Source organism: Ciconia boyciana, chromosome 7, assembly GCF_034638445.1.
Source record: "Ciconia boyciana chromosome 7, ASM3463844v1, whole genome shotgun sequence".
Classification (NCBI taxonomy): domain Eukaryota; kingdom Metazoa; phylum Chordata; class Aves; order Ciconiiformes; family Ciconiidae; genus Ciconia; species Ciconia boyciana.
In genome coordinates this window covers 42,428,648-42,444,526 of record NC_132940.1, presented here as the reverse complement: position 1 = coordinate 42,444,526, position 15,879 = coordinate 42,428,648, and the positions used below count along the sequence as shown (strand labels likewise).

The 15,879-nt window shown below is 40.0% G+C and overlaps 1 protein-coding gene across 1 annotated transcript; it reads left to right on the top strand.

The window, feature by feature from the left end:
* The first annotated feature begins 83 nt into the window (after positions 1-83).
* On the top strand, positions 84-13,167 carry PARL (presenilin associated rhomboid like). The gene is made up of 10 exons (XM_072866480.1): positions 84-295; positions 393-588; positions 857-997; positions 3,574-3,622; positions 5,426-5,521; positions 6,917-7,066; positions 7,569-7,639; positions 9,001-9,102; positions 10,925-11,022; positions 12,841-13,167. Exons 1-10 carry the CDS (start codon positions 249-251, stop codon positions 12,956-12,958), a joined length of 1,068 nt encoding a protein of 355 aa, XP_072722581.1. The 5' UTR covers positions 84-248; the 3' UTR covers positions 12,959-13,167.
* Positions 13,168-15,879: the final 2,712 nt, after the last annotated feature.

Sequence of the window (15,879 nt, the reverse complement as noted above, 5' to 3'; positions counted from 1 at the left end):
GGATCCAACCCGGCGGCCGGCAGCAGCCGCGGCGCTGCCGCAAATAGCCGCCAGGGCACGGCGCCGGGAGCCCCGCGGGTGCCTGCCGTTGCGGAGCGGTCCCGCGGCGCTGGGGAGCCCCCAGCCGCCCCCCGCACTGAGGGTGATCGAGCGGCTCCGCCGGCCCTGCCGCCGGGCGCCCAACGCCGCGCCCGCAAGATGGCGTCTGGCTGCCCCGGAAGTGCTCGGCGCGCGGGGAGGCGCCCAACATGGCGTGGCGGTGCTGGGCCCGCGCCTGGGGCCCGCGGCCGCACAGGTACCGCTGGGCCGGGCCGGGCCGGGCCGGGGAGGGGGCGGCTGTGGGTGAGCGGGCGGTAGCGGCGGTGCTGATGGTCCGGGTCTTTTCCCCGCAGACTGACGGTGCTGCTGGAGCAGCGACAGGGTTTCCGCCGGGCCCGGCCGCGGCCCGAGGAGCCCCCTGCCGCCGCCGCCGAGGCGCGGCCCGGCCCGCCGCCCCCGCGCCGCAGCCTCTGCCCGCCGCCGCCGCCGACCCGCGCCGGCCGCCCCTCGCCGCGCCGCCTGCTCAAGCCGCTCCTCTTCGCGGTGGGGGTAAGTGGCTCCTGCGGGCCGGGGGTTGCCGTGTCCGGCCGGGGGGCAGCGGGGTCGGCAGGGAGCCCCAGCGCGCGGCTCCGTGGCGGGACCCCCGTCTGTCAGCGGTGCCTTAGTGCCCATTGACGTGCTAGCATTGCTCCACGCTGAGCAACTGGGAATGGCGTGTAGCCTAAGCCCAGGGCGAGCCTGGCTTCCTCAGACGAAGCCACGCACGGACTGTCCTCGGGATGGTGCGTTCGTTTTGACTTTATCCGATATCGCCCAGTTCACAGGCTCTGCCTTCGGATCCGCCGCCATCTGGCAGTATGAGTCGCTCAAGTCACGGGTCCAGACCTATTTTGAGGAAGCTCGAGCAGACTGGTTGGATAAAATACGGCCGCAGAAGAGGGGGGACTTCAGAAAGCAGGTACACGGAGCCAGGCCTGGCCTGTTCGCACACGGGTGGGTCCCCGCGGAAGCATAATACGTGACCGCATCTTTCCTCTGGGGTAGGCACATCTGCAAGCACCACTTGTACAACAGGTACTTGTCCAGTTTATGCTGATTTTTAACTTTGAAAAATAATAGGTTCTCAGCAAATTACAGTAGATGCATTTCCTTACAAGAAAAACTAATAGAATTAGTTCTAGAAAACTGTAACTCACAATATCACTGCAAAAGCTATACTGGAGAAAAATACCATCTTCAACCTGAAATGCAAGGAAGAGAGGTCAGTAGTAGTAGTTTGTATATCTAAACTAGGTACCTTTAACTTTTTCACTATAAAAAAATTCTGTTCTTGCTATGTCTAAGCATTTTCAAAAGTGAACATGAACTCTGAAAGAGGACAGAGCTAGCTTAAATTCTGAACCTTAAACATAAATTTTTTTAATGCTCTGGCTTCTGAAATGCATTCGCATTTTTAACCTCTACTTCACAAATACGAGGGTTTAGAGGGCTTTTTTCTTTGAGAGCTGACGTTTCCATGCAAATACTTTGGAGTTTGGGCAGTAAGAACGTAAGTACCATGACACTTGTTATAAATTTAGTTGATGTCCCAAAAGTGTCAGTCATTTAGTTTTCAATTAAGTGTGTTTACAACTAAACTAAACATGCATGTATGTTTTACATTTGTTTCAAGGTTACTACTGTGGCTTGTGATAGACCAGGCTTGATTACTCTTTCAGGTCTGCTTATCCAAGGAAAGTAGGGCTGAGTGTGGAGCTGGAGAAGCACGGGGTCCTGGGTAGGACACAGAGGAGCTGTTTTTGTAATGTGTATTGTGTGCACTGTGGTGGTACTTTCAAAATGGTCATGTGTTGTGGGTTAACCCTGGTGGGCAGCTAAGCACCACACAGCTGCTTGCTCACTTCCCCCACAAACCCCCAGTGGGATGGGGGAAGAGGAAAGGAGGAATAAAAGCAACAAAACTTGGGGGTAAAGATAAAACAACCACCAAAAAATTGTTTAATAAGTGTAGGATAAGTGGGAGAAGAGAGAAAAAAACAAAACAAGTGATGCAAAGGCAATCACTCATCATCATCTTCTATGGGTAGACCAATGCCCACCCAGTCCATGGGCAAAAGATGGCTAAACCTCTTAAAATTCCCTCTTTTCCCTTTAATTGCTGAGCATGACATTATATGGTAGGGAATATCTCTTTGGTTAGTTCGGGTCATCCTCCCAGTTGTGTCCCCTCCCAGGCTATTGCGCACCCCCACTCTATTCACTGCATGGCCAGAGTGAGAAACAGAAAAGGTCTTGATGCTGTGCAAATGCTGTTCAGCAACAGCTAGAACATTAAAGTGTTATCAGTACTGTTTTGGTCAAAAATCTAAAACACAGCACCATGTATGAGCTGCTATAGAGAAAATTAACTGTCCTAGCCAGGCCCAATACAGTGTGCTTTCTTGCTCGGTGTATATGAACTGCAGGTGAGATTATGATTGCCACTTAATATTTTAAATAATTCTGGTTTTATACTTTTGTTTTCCTTCAAACCTGAAGAGGAGGATCTGGTGATTAGCTATCCAAAAAATAAAACAAAACTGCCCTGTTGTTAATAGGCTTAAACTCCTAATCCCCATCTTCAACTGCTAAGTTCTATTTTTAAAAATTAAGGATCCTCCAATAGCTTCTGAGGGCATCTACTTCTTGTATTTTAGAAAAATCATGTTTGTTTAGTGTTCTTATACTGGAGAACTTTGTAGGAAATACCAGTATCTGTATCCTGTGCCAGAGAATTAAACAAAAAAATGCAATGAAGTTGTTACTTTGATATCAAATAGTGAATTATTTGTTTCATACAGCATTATTTCCCCCTGCCTCCAATCTACAGATAATTTTTATGACATTGTCCCCATCAATATGGTTGGAAGGTCATTGAGCTATCAATAAAATATTTGTCCAAAATGTGATTCTGAAAGCTGAGGGCTGAGGAAGGGAAAGGGGGGTAGAACTTGTCTGTGGGCTGACTCAAAATAAACTTTTTCAGGGGTTTTAAACTTGGAGGAGGGCTGGGTGAGCTGGACGCAAGGGGGAATGGATTCCACATCTTGTGAGCCACCTCTGCAAAAGTGACCCTGGCACAAAAGTGGAATCTCTCAAAGGTGGGTGGTGTGATGTTAGACAGCATTAGGGTGAGGCTTAGTCGAGGCAGGGTTTATGCTAACTTTGTCCAATCTGCTAAAGTAAGCATTATGGGCTAGATCCTTGTTTAGCACAAGCAGAGGTAAACCCATGGAGTTGCGTAAAAGGATATAACCCCATTCTTTTTGAAGAAACTCTTCATCTATGTTGGGATATTTTATGAAAAGGAGGGTAGATAACTATTCTTGAGTAAGGAAATGCCAACTTAAAAAGCTAAACCAGTCAGAAATAAAAAAGTTTGAAACAGATTTCAAACAAATGCTTTCCATTCTTAAAAATGTAGAACCTTGTGTGACTGTTTTTGAAATTGCAAATACTCTACAGTGGCACTGACGTACAACAATTCCGTTTCAGGTTAACAGCTGGTGGAATAACCTGACTGAGGGTCAGCGGACTGTGACAGGTTTGTGTTAGCTTACAAGTATTAGACATTCACAGGAAGAGAAATATGGCAAACAGGTACAGTATGTTAAAACAGATGGCTTTCATACCACATTTAGGTTGTTAGGCACGAAGCATGTGTAAACTTACACCTGCACATACACTATTTCTGCTACGCTTCCTTCTCACAAACTGTTTTTTGTATGCATTAAAAAAATTCCTATGCTTCTGTGTGAGAGAGTATGGAGGATTAGCTAGAACCTTCCCCCAGCAACATGTTTTCTCAGGAACTGTGAAAAACAGCAAATGCTTTTAGAAGGAATATGAGTATATATTCCACTGATACGTGGAAGTAAAACTCCCTGATAATTTTTTGCTATTTTACATACATAGTATTGCAAACAAGAAGCAACTATCTTGTGAGCTTTCCTTTGGTTATGATGTAGTTTTAATTGGTTAGTCTAACATCACTTGAAACCCCCAAGATAAATGTAATGTGTGGAGAGAAATTGATGAGAACTTGTTTAAAATCTAAATAAAGTAGCTAAGCCATATCTGCTCTTACATATTCTACATGCTAACAAGTCCTGTCAAGAAGTTTTGTAAAGTGCTTCAAAATGCTCTTTAACATGCAAGCCAAGTCATGATACAGATACAAATATTGTATTGGGGCAGGGGTGAGTGAAGATTCGTATACTGTAGTCCCTAGAACACCCCTCAACATCGAGTTAATCTGACAAGCAATATAAATTCCAGCTGGTGCATCCTGATCCATTCAGATACTTAACCCCGATTGCCATAACAAGATTGGGCTTACTGTGCTGAAATTGCTGAGGGTTCTGTAACATCTTGGTGTAGCATGCAGGGAAAATATTTCCTCTAATAAAAGAGCATGGTGGAATAGGATGGAGTGACAAAAGAGATCTATTAAAATTTTGGTTCTGGGATTTATGTATCATTGTTTTTCACAGTTCTTACATTTTGTTGCAAACTTCAAATAGAGAATAATTATGTGACATTTACCATTCTGTAAAGGAAGCACAATTATTTTCCCCTTTAATGTTTCTATCTATTAGAAAACATTTTAAATACCTAAATGCTTGGATAGAAAAAGTGAAGGCACTTTAAACAAGAAACAATAACTTTGCATCATTATGTTTCTAATAATTTACATTCTTATTTAAACTGAAATAAGATTGCAATAAACATCTGTGAAAGCAAACGCACAGCTTTTTACATCTTGCAAAGGTAACTATGCCTCAGCAATGCCAACTCAACTTTTTATGCTCGACCTCTAAACAGTATCTTTACAATTACCTCAAAACCAAACCTTCCCAGAAAATGGAAGGGATGTGTACTGCATGTCTGTATGCTTCCCCTAGCTTCCGTGCGCAGTTAAATGCAACCGTGCAGCAGATTGGTGAGATTTGGGAATAAGCAGCTAGAGAGGCAAGAAATGAGACCTCTTAAGCTGGCTCGTTTCGTTGGTCTACAGCGGAACAGAAGTTTGAAACCATAGTTTGAATGTCTTAAGTACAGATTTTCTGGATTGTTGCATTCATTCATTACATTGTATGTTGAAACAGTTGCAATTAAATGTCATATTTCTGAAAGGCTTCCACTATATAAATATAGCTTTCAGTATTTTTCTTTGCTTTTTCTAAACTCTTTATAAAATAAGCAGTGGATACTGCTTTTAATGAAATAGTGAAGAAAAAGTTTGATTCTTGTAAGCTTACTTTTGAATGCTTGTTTACAGTAAGCATTATGGCATGTTACATTCATAATTTGCTTTTATACTGTTTTTTTTTTTTTCTCTTAATAGGTATTATAGCTGCAAATGTGTTTGTATTCTGTTTATGGAGGCTGCCTGGTATGCGACGGATTATGTTTACATATTTCACCTCAGATCCATCCTCCAGTAAGTGAACAGTAATTTGGGATGTAGTAGAACCTCTGATCATACTGCAAAAGTTTCAGATGGCACATAGCTTACTTGCAGCTCCATCACCCACAAGCAATCTCAGTCATGCCCAAATACATCATTTTGTCTAGACAGAAAAGAATTCTAGGGGGAAAAAAGTTAGAAGTAATGGATTAAGAAAAAAAAAACCTCACTGGTGCTTTTCTAAATATTGTGACGTTGAAACTGTTGCCTGCTATCTGGCCTTTTACTGCATTCAGTGGGATGCAGCTCCTGCCTTTGTAAAGGTGAAGAGGCACTTCTCTAAGTGATATCGCTGCTTTCCTGGACAGAATGCTAATCATGCCAGTCTTTGGGAAGGAGGAGAATAAATCGTACTATGTAATGCTATTCAAAAACTAGTCTCAAATGTGATTTTCTTTTTTTTTTCCTTCCTTTAATGTTCTGTGGGATGCAGATAGAACAGTCATCAGTCACGTGCATGTACGCTTTCATCAATAGACAAGCCATAGTCTGTATGTTATGTACGGAGTCCTTGTTTCAAAGCTGTGCTTTGGGTCACATTAAAAAAAACCAACAAACAAAACACAAAAAAACTTGGCTTTCACTGTGTGTGAAATGTTTTGAAGAGGTTAACTTAAGAAAGCAAGTTACTAGTATTTAATGGTAGAGCAATTAGTTTTCATTTCTGCAGTAGAGAAAAGAATTGAAAGGATGAGCCAAACAAGCGTTAGGAGAGAACTTTCTGCTATCCTCTTAATTTCTGCTGAAAAAGTGGAAACTCAACCAATTCCCCACACACACTCCAAAGCTAAAGATAGCTGTTACTGAGATCTAAGCATCAGTCACCCCAAACACTCCTGTTTTAAATAATGTTGACCTTTAAACCTGCTAACTGGCTTTTTTGCATTTTCAAGGCTGCTGTTTCAGTGAGGAGCGCTAGTAGCATTTTGAAAAGAAAATGAGTTTTTCTTTGAGTCCATCTCTGTAGCAAAATAATTTTATATAGATGCTCATATAATATATTAAAAATCTTTAACCATATATGTACATAAATAAAATCTCTTTTTTCCTTTCTGAAGCATAGGAGACATGTCATAAGACAAATGTTTTATATGAAACGTTCCCCAGTAGGTAATTAAGACTTTCTAAAGTAGCTGTTTGTACAGCTTGCATATCTCTGGGGTATATGTTCTACCTTGCAAAAGGTATTGCATGGAATTTGAAATTTGTTACATTTCTGGGTTTATTACATAGCTTGTATTTGAGAATTCTAAGCATAATTAGCCTATAGCATGTCTTGATAAATTTCTAGTCCGCATGACATGTAAGTTGAAGCAAATTAAAACACTCTTTTTTTTTTTTTTCCCCATTGTTTTTCCTCTTTTGTAGGAGCCCTGTGTTCGCCCATGCTGCTCTCTACATTTAGTCACTTCTCTCTGTTCCACATGGCAGCAAATATGTATGTTTTATGGAGTTTTTCCAGCAGCATCGTCTCTCTTCTGGGATGTGAGCAGTTCATTGCAGTGTATCTTTCTGCGGGTAATGTTAAATATATATATATATTTACAACACTTAAATATATATTCATGCAAGTAAAGCATGTACATGGTTAATAGATGTATTATGACAGATGGCCATCGTTCAGTGCCACACATGTTTCTATACTAACTGCAGTACATACTTGCTGTCGTACAGAGTTTTGATGAGTTTAGGATATTTGGCTTCAAAATATCATGACAATACAAGTATCTGGTTTTAAGTCATGCTTAGCTACCAAAATAAAATAGCTCTTAATACAGCCTTATGGGAGTTTTGTGGGAAAAGATGACAATTAATTCAAGTTAACAGACACCACCACCCCACCCCCCGAGGAGGGGGGAGGGGAAAACAACAAAAAAACCCCAAACAAAAAACCCCACCAAAACAAAACCACACCACCTACACTAGCTTCTTTAGGAAGATGTATAGATAACATTGTTGTACTTTCTGATGCTTGTCTGCATTGCTGGCATTGTTTCCAATAGTCATTTTTCCTTTTTAGGGGTTATCTCCACTTTTGTCAGTTATGTTGCTAAAATGGCCACTGGAAGGTTTGAACCATCCCTTGGAGCTGTAAGTATCTCAGAATGAGAGACCTTATAATGATCTCTGAAGCCATTTTCAAAGCCTGCTGTATTCTTGAACCTGCTTAAAAGCCAAGAATATATTTGGGATAGTGGAAACTAGGAAAGTTTACCAAAACCAAGTAACCAGGCAGTGATTCCTGTGCAAGAACTTGCCTATTCTTCAAATATGTTAGCTCTTTTAGTGGCAGCCCAGAACTAATGCCACTTAATGCTAGTGGCTTGTAAATGAGTACTTAACAGCAGGACCTCTTGTCACTGAGCAGATAGTTCAGCTCTATAACTTACTTCATAAATGTTATTGCATAATTGTGTATCACAGTGTTCTCTAATTGAAAATAGCATACTTTAGAAAGAGAGAATGTAATCAGACAAACAAAATCAGCATGTGATACTAGTGGAAGTTGTAGGGCATACTGTGCAGAAAGGGCAACACTCCTGCCAAAAGTCTCACAGTATAAAAGATATGAGGCAGGCTGAGGAGGTGTTGTGGTTGTCTCTTCTTTACCAGTACTTTTAGTAGTAGAATATTTTAAAACACTTAACTTGCTATAAGTTTGAGGCTATAACTTAGCCATTTGCCAAGTTTTAAAGGCTTCTTAACTTACTTTACTAAGTAATTTTGGTAAAAGCCAAAAGTCAGATTCTTACTTTTCAATTGGAATGAAAAAATCTGTTGAGCAGTCCCTAAGTTAGAATTTTTGGTAGTGCTGTCTATACATTGTCCCTTTATCTTGTGAATAAACCTATATCTGGAGCAAATTACTTTCCATTAGTCTTACTGATCTGAACTTACTGACATTGCCACAGGTTGCATTAATTTACTGTATTCACAACCTTTCCATTGAGATATTTCATGGATACAAAAGCCCGTGGTCAATTTGCCACAGACCAGGGAATTGCTTGTTTCATTGACAAAAGATTTCTTGTCCTTGTCCATCTGTTATTTTCCTTGTTTTGGTACAAGCTTCAGAATGATTCCCTTCATCTGAGATGTCTGTGTTTGATTAATATATGTTAGATTTCTAGGGTTTACTGGGGGAAAAAGTACATTAACATAAATTGTTATCTTAAAAATTGGGGGGGAGGGAGGGTGGTATTTCTTAATTATGTAAGAGTATCTGAGGGGTACTTTTTCCAGTATTTATAATTTCAGATATTGAAATTAAATACTGGTGCTTTGTTTTATTTTTATTCTGAACTTTGCTGTGGTGCTTTATACTTTGAGGTTTACCACAGAGTTGCATTTGAAAACAAAAGCCAAAAGGAAAACAGGTTCACATGCAGAAAAATGAATTTTCCCTTATGTAACAACTCCGCTTACTTTCATGTATTTTAATGTATTTCCAGTCAGGAGCTATAATGACTGTCCTTGCAGCCGTATGTACAAAGATGCCAGAAGCAAAACTAGCCATCATATTTCTTCCAATGTTCACATTTACAGCAGGAAGCGTAAGTGCCTTTGAACTTCAAAGAAATCCTACTCTTAAAATATTTTCCCCATACCTCTCCAGTATCTGAGCATGTGCCCTCTTCATTTGTTTTTCTAAGCTGTTAAATTTATTTTGAAAGACAATACAGGTCATAGAAGTCCTGGAGACTGATTCTGAATCACTGCAACCTAGCATGGTCATTACACAAGTGTGTAGTGAATGTAGAAGTATCTTAAATTCCATCCTCCATGGGTGCGTTTCAAATCTGATACTAAGAGGTGAAAGAAGTTGGGAGGGACTCAGGTTCACTTGTCTGAGGAAACATGCATACACATACTGTTCTTTCTGATAGGTAATATTTTTAATAGCAGCACTTGTTACAGGCTAGTCTAATACTGATACAATCTTTTTGAAGAAAAGCTTATCAAGATGGGAAAAACAGAATTTCACTTCTCAAGGAAAATAACATTCCAGCCTGGGAGGAATACCTGCCCCCTCATTTGGATACCATCTTTTGATGCTTTTAAGAACACTGTTGGGATTAGAAATAAACTACTGAGGCTTTTCTTCATGTGTAGTACCAGGACTCCTTTTTTGTTTCATTAAGTTCTTTTAAGCACATCCACTACCCCATTTAAGAAAAGCTTTTCATGTATATCTTGACTTACTTTAATAAATCAGTCATCTTTGGTCCACTACTTTAAGTTGTTTTACTTAAAGCACTTTTGTCATTTCAAGATCATGAGATTTAGTATTTTTTGTAAGTGAAGCTTACAGATTTGAACAAGTGTTCTTAGATGTAGCCTTCATGTTTTCTTGCACTTCTACTTGAATGGACCTGGGTTTTTTGCATGCTACCCTTTAACTGCATCTTTCCTAAAAAAGATGGCCAGGGTAGCAGTATTGGCAGTGCCATGAAGAAGTACTCATTGCAACAGTAAAACAAGAGCAACATTGGCTATCACAATATAAATGTTGGAATAATTTTAGCCCTACGTAATTTTAGCCCTACTGTGTAATTGTATTTCTAAACTTTATGTACTCCTTTAGCCTTATTTACATATCCTGTTTATTTTAAAAGCTGATTACAAGTCAATGTAACAATATAGCTGCTATTCTAACACATATTTAAGTAAAGAAATCCTACTTAAAGTAGCATTTCATCCTAACATTAAATCTGTTGGTCTTTTTGGAATGAGGCATTTAGTAAAATTTTGCATAATTACACTTACGGCAGCTGGTGTCTCCTGAGGATGATATACCATCGCTTATGCTGTTTCTGGCCATGGAGTTGTTCACTATCATCCTGATTTTCCACCTTACAACAGATGGATCTTTTAGGAGAGCATGGTGGTCAATTTTTATCAGATAAGATGACAGAGATGCTGCCCCACATGTTCCATCCACTAGAAAGTTGTGTTTGGGAGGACAGATGTACATAAACCTAAGCTATGTCAGAATTAGTGAATGAGAATGTTGCAATTATATATTTTGTGGTGTGTTTTATAGCATGTACTCTTTCAGCTAACTTCCTTTTTTATTCTGACCTGAGTTTGGAATGTATGTGTAGCTTTAGAAATGAAGATTGGAAGAGACTGAGTATTTGAAAAGGACACATTCCTGCCCTGCACTATTCTGTAGCTGCTTATGCCTGTATTTTGACAGCACAGTACAGCTAAGGACTGAGTCTGTTGTTTTAAAACATTTTTTTTCTTTAACAGTGATTGCTTTGATATAAAACTTGTGATGTTTTTTGATCCCAAATTTTTGCTCTGTGCCAGACTATGAAACTTTATATGCTGTGACTGATCCTGTCCATTCCATGTTTTGTTCCTTTCCAGGCTTTAAAAGCCATAATTGCATTTGACACTGCAGGGCTTGCTCTAGGCTGGAGACTTTTTGACCATGCTGCACATCTTGGGGGAGCTCTCTTTGGAATGTAAGTCTGTGTTTAACTCCTGTTTGTTTCATATTTAAATTCATCCTATATTTTTTCCTCTTATCTCTGAAGCATGGGGGTTTTTTGGAAAGTTGTCTTAAGTAGCATTGAAGACAACTCACTGTTATCCTTGTAGTGCTATAAAATTGTGTGGAAAATACTGTTAACATGCTTAGAACTGAAAGAAATTGAGCTGAACTGCCTTAGAATGATAGCTTAGGTGTTGGGTTGTCCTGTCACCATAACCTGGGCTGGCTGTCTCTGTCCAGCACGTTGAAGAGAGTCACAAGGCAGAAAAGATTCTCACAAAACACAGCATGGACAAATTAAAATAACTTTAGAATTAAACAGCTAAGAAAATTTCCTTGCCTCAGTGTTTTTCCTCTAATTGCCAATTTAGAGAGCGCTACAGAGTTACTATAAGCTCAGGCCAAATTCCTTTGAGCAGCCTCTACTGCTGTTTCTCAGTGTTGCTGCATTGTCTTTGTGTGGAGCCTTCCTAATTGGGAAGAACTACTAGAAACCAGTTTGTAGGAAACAGTTCTGCATTGTTCCACATTTGAACTACATTACCTAATGAGTTTTTCCCCTTCTACCTGATTGCAATGTTGTCTTAATCTGTACACTTATTGCTAGGGGCATTTTTAAACATTTTATGTAGGCATTTTAAAAGCCTACCTGAGATTTAACCAGGCCAGACAAAGACCAGGTGGAGAACACTTATTTTGGTCTACAAATTGGTTTGCCTTTGTTTGCTGTTTCTTGGCTTTGGTGCCAGTAAGTTCTGTGCTGGCACAGTCTCCTTTTCTCCCCTTCTCTGGCATCACAAATGCATTTGATACAGCCTTGCTGATTCATAACTACTTTCTGCCATGATGTATCTATATCAGCTTGTTCATTATAATGCAAATTCACATATTATTAAAATAGGGTAGCAGTTACAGTAAAAATTGTCTTGAGTTGGCAAGTATCTTGCCTTCCTCACCTACATATGTTCTACTCTGATAATTTTGGTCACTTCATCCTAAAAGAGGGCCTCTATTTAGGGCATATGTTGAATGGACAAAGTATTTTCTGTACATTGCCTCACAGACAATTGTCTGCTTTGGAAAGTGGCAATATGATTTAAAGGAATGGACAGTTTACCTAGCGCTGGCTAATGGCTTATATAAAAGTGCTTTTGTTGTTCAGAACTCAGGTGTGAAGTTAGGCTTGTGGGAGAACCTTCAACCTATTTCCATGCAGTTGCTTCCCCTCCTGCCTCTCCTCTTCACCATAACCTGCCTTGCTTAATCACTTACTTTGATATTCATATATCAGCATATATAGTTCTCTATTAATATAAATTAAGCTAGAGCACTTCAACAGGTTAAGTCTTCATTTAGATTTTTATAGAAGAAAACTCACTTTGAATGGAATGTGGCTGTTCATTATGGGCAGTTATATTTACATATGAGAAAAATACTTTTACTTGGTGTTGTCAGTAAGGATTAGCACAAGCAACAGCACTGTTTTAACAGTCTCTTAAATGGAAATAATTTTTTGCATTTTTTTATGTAGAAATCATGAGAACATGAAATTAAAGGCATGAAAACCATTCATTCTCAGGACTGAGATAAGCAAGAACACAAATAAGTTAACTATTAGGAGTCAAGAGAATAAGTGGCTTACCTGCCACTGCTACTTTCCAATAATGTTGTTCTGCCTCAGTTTACCTTGTCTCCTATACTAAGCATTTGGGTTACTTGATTTTAGTGATCAGCCTGTTCCTCAGATACAGAGAAAAGTTGCAGTTTTAACTAGTATTTTCTTTCTCAGGTGGTATGTGACTTACGGCCATGAGCTCATATGGAAGAACAGAGAACCGCTGGTGAAAGCTTGGCATGAAATGAGGACAAAGAACACAGGAAAAGGAGGAGGTGGAAGATCTAACTGATTCTAATCCTAGAGATTCCTTGTGCCCAAGTGGTATATTACTTGAAGTGATGGGATTTAATTGGTTTTGAAGGTTTTTTGCTACTCCACACTAAGCCTCTAAGGAGCTGAAGTTTCTAGTGTAAACTACAGTTACAAAAATGCATATCAATAGAAAACGAACTCTGACAAAGGTGGAACAATAAAGGTTTTTATCCTATTGCTCTCTGAGGTAACAGTCTGCATTACATTTTTTAAAAGAGGAATAAAAAAAACCTTTCCAATGAAGTGACCAAAAGCTCTGTCAAAAAACTTCAAAATGGGGTAAAACTGGTTAATACTTAGGAAGATAAACATTTTTGAAACTGAGGAAGTTAATGGATCACACATCCCCCTAATGTCTGCGAAACAACACTAGGTGCTATCCTAGAAGGCACGCTTTAGACAGATTGGACTCAACATAAGGCTAATGTGGTGAAGTTCAGTGGTCTTTATTGTTCAAAAGATTGGATGAGATAAGCCAATGGTCTCTTTTGATCTTAAACTTTAAATACATTAAGCAATACTGAATTGTTTGCCAAAGCTTACATGCTGGTTAATGGTCCAGCTTTGTCAGCTGTGGCTTATTCAACATACATTTTTAATTTCTATCTGCTTCCAAGATGCTGTGACATCCTGTTAGAATTTACTACAATGATATCTTTTTCATAATTACGTGCAGTGGAAGAATGACTTGTACTGTGGTTTTGGATATTCTACCATGAGTTATACTGCCTTCTATATTCTTTCACTACATTAGGGTTGGGTTTTTTTTAAGTTGTGCTGTATTGCTAGCTTCCTTTAATGTTTTTCTAAGAATTTTAAAATGAACATTTGGTTCAGAATGTGCCAGCTCTAGAAAAATGAGCAGCTTCAGCAATAATAGATGAGGTGCCAGAGATCAGCACCACTGTAACCAGAAGTAACTACTAAAGTAAACCTGAGAGTAGTACCATGACCAATGTTCCTATTATACAAATAAAAACAAAAATTGGATGTTGGGTATGCTACTTGTCCTGCAAGGATGACTACCAAACCCCTTGGCAAAGGGCTGCCCAGATACAAGCTGGTGGGTTCAAACCCTTAACTCTTCCCTGTTGGCTGAATTAGTCATTCCAGATAGATGGACTAACTTGCCAAAGAACACATTGCATCCGTAAGCAGCAACTTGTGCCTTTTTACTTTACAACAGTGCCTTGCAGAAAATACATTTCCTGTAAGGATAAACAATACATAATGCTAAATGGCACCAGTTGTAATAAATGATGGAGTACAAAATTGCTGTAAACTCCCTTACTGCCACAGGCTAGTGCTCAAGTCTAATTTTTTTTTCTCCCTTGGAAAAATGAGACACTTGAGGATTTGTTCCTTTAAGTGCCTGTTGACTTAAACATTTAAAAAATGAAAGAGTTGGATTCCTTTGCTCTGCTCCAGAAGCTTTCTGTTTCTAATCTGTCACTTCTCCTTTCCTACTTCTCTGATACTCAGGACAAGCATGTTAGTTTTTAGGGCTCCAGCCACAGCACAGCCCTGCCTGCAGCAGAGGGCAGCCCGATGCACTGCTGCCAGCAGCAGCTGCCTCCCGCAGAGGCAGGGAGACACCAGCAGCATCAGAAGATGGCCACTGAACTGGCTTGTCATAAGGGAGTATTTCATGCCAAAGAAGCTCAAAAGCCATAGCTCACAATATTTTGCATGTTGGTTTTACACCTTCTGAACACTTACCTGTTGTTTTTGTCCACTTTCTTTTGTTTTTTCCCCTTATTTTCCTTGCATTACCTCTTGTCCGCTCAACAACTTACCTAGTCTCTTCAACACTTTGTATTTGCTGAGGGTTTTTTAGAGATCCTGGCTGAAAGCAGCAGGGAGTAATATTGCAGGAAATGCAGTGTATAAACCCTGAAGGGCATTAAATTTTACAGGTCTAGAAGAATAAGCCAAGGTTACAATTAAGTTCTTCACCATGGTAGCCAGTGCCTACCTCAGAATTTGGAAGTCATACCCCTGTATTGCTTGCAGAGACTGGATTCCCACTCTTATGGTTTGTTAGACCTGCTAAGGCAGTGTGGTATTGCTGCACCCTTTCACCTTGCAGGAAGGGTGCAAATGAGCACAGAGACATTTTCAGGCTGACCCTTCGGAGGCAATGCCTGCACTTCTGCTGTATTCTGAGAGTTGCAGGGGCTCAAAGCTCCTGAAAAACCAGCCTGGAACTGCCAGAGAGGTTTGGAAGTCACCACCTTTTCAGTCAGTGGCTGTGGTGTGAGGATCTCATACCTAAGCTTCTTCACCTTAACTTTAGGCCTAACAGTATTCACCCCGCTAAAGGCTGTTCAATGCCTGAATCTCCTTCATTTGTAGAAACCCTACAGATACAACCTTACCTATGTTAAGTACAAAAACATTCATGTGGCCAAGCAGTGGGTGTCATGTCACTTTGGACCTGAGCCTTAGTGCAGCATTGTCTGCCAAAGGTAAAGTATCTCTGGTCCAAAATGACTTTCAAACTGCAATAAGAAAATCAATAGTCAGACAAGGAATGGCCTGGAGTTATGACAGCTCACTAGAGTAAATAAGATAACTTTCTAGCAAGCAAATGCTCTTCTTGCAAAACCTGTCATCAGTATAAGCCAGTATCTCACTATTCAGTCACACCTTTGAATCGCAAAGAAATTAGAAGACTTAAAAAAAAAAAAAACCACAAACGAAAACAACAACAACAAAACCCCAAACCCAGAAAAACGAACAACAAAAAGAACCAGCCACCTAAAACAAAACTAACCACATGGAAAGACTTTTTTTCCCCTTTTCAAAGACCTTATTATTGTGAATAAAAATACAATGTGGTAATTATGTGGACACTTGGCAGAGACCGCAGCTAGTGTTTGTGTAGGAAAATAGCAG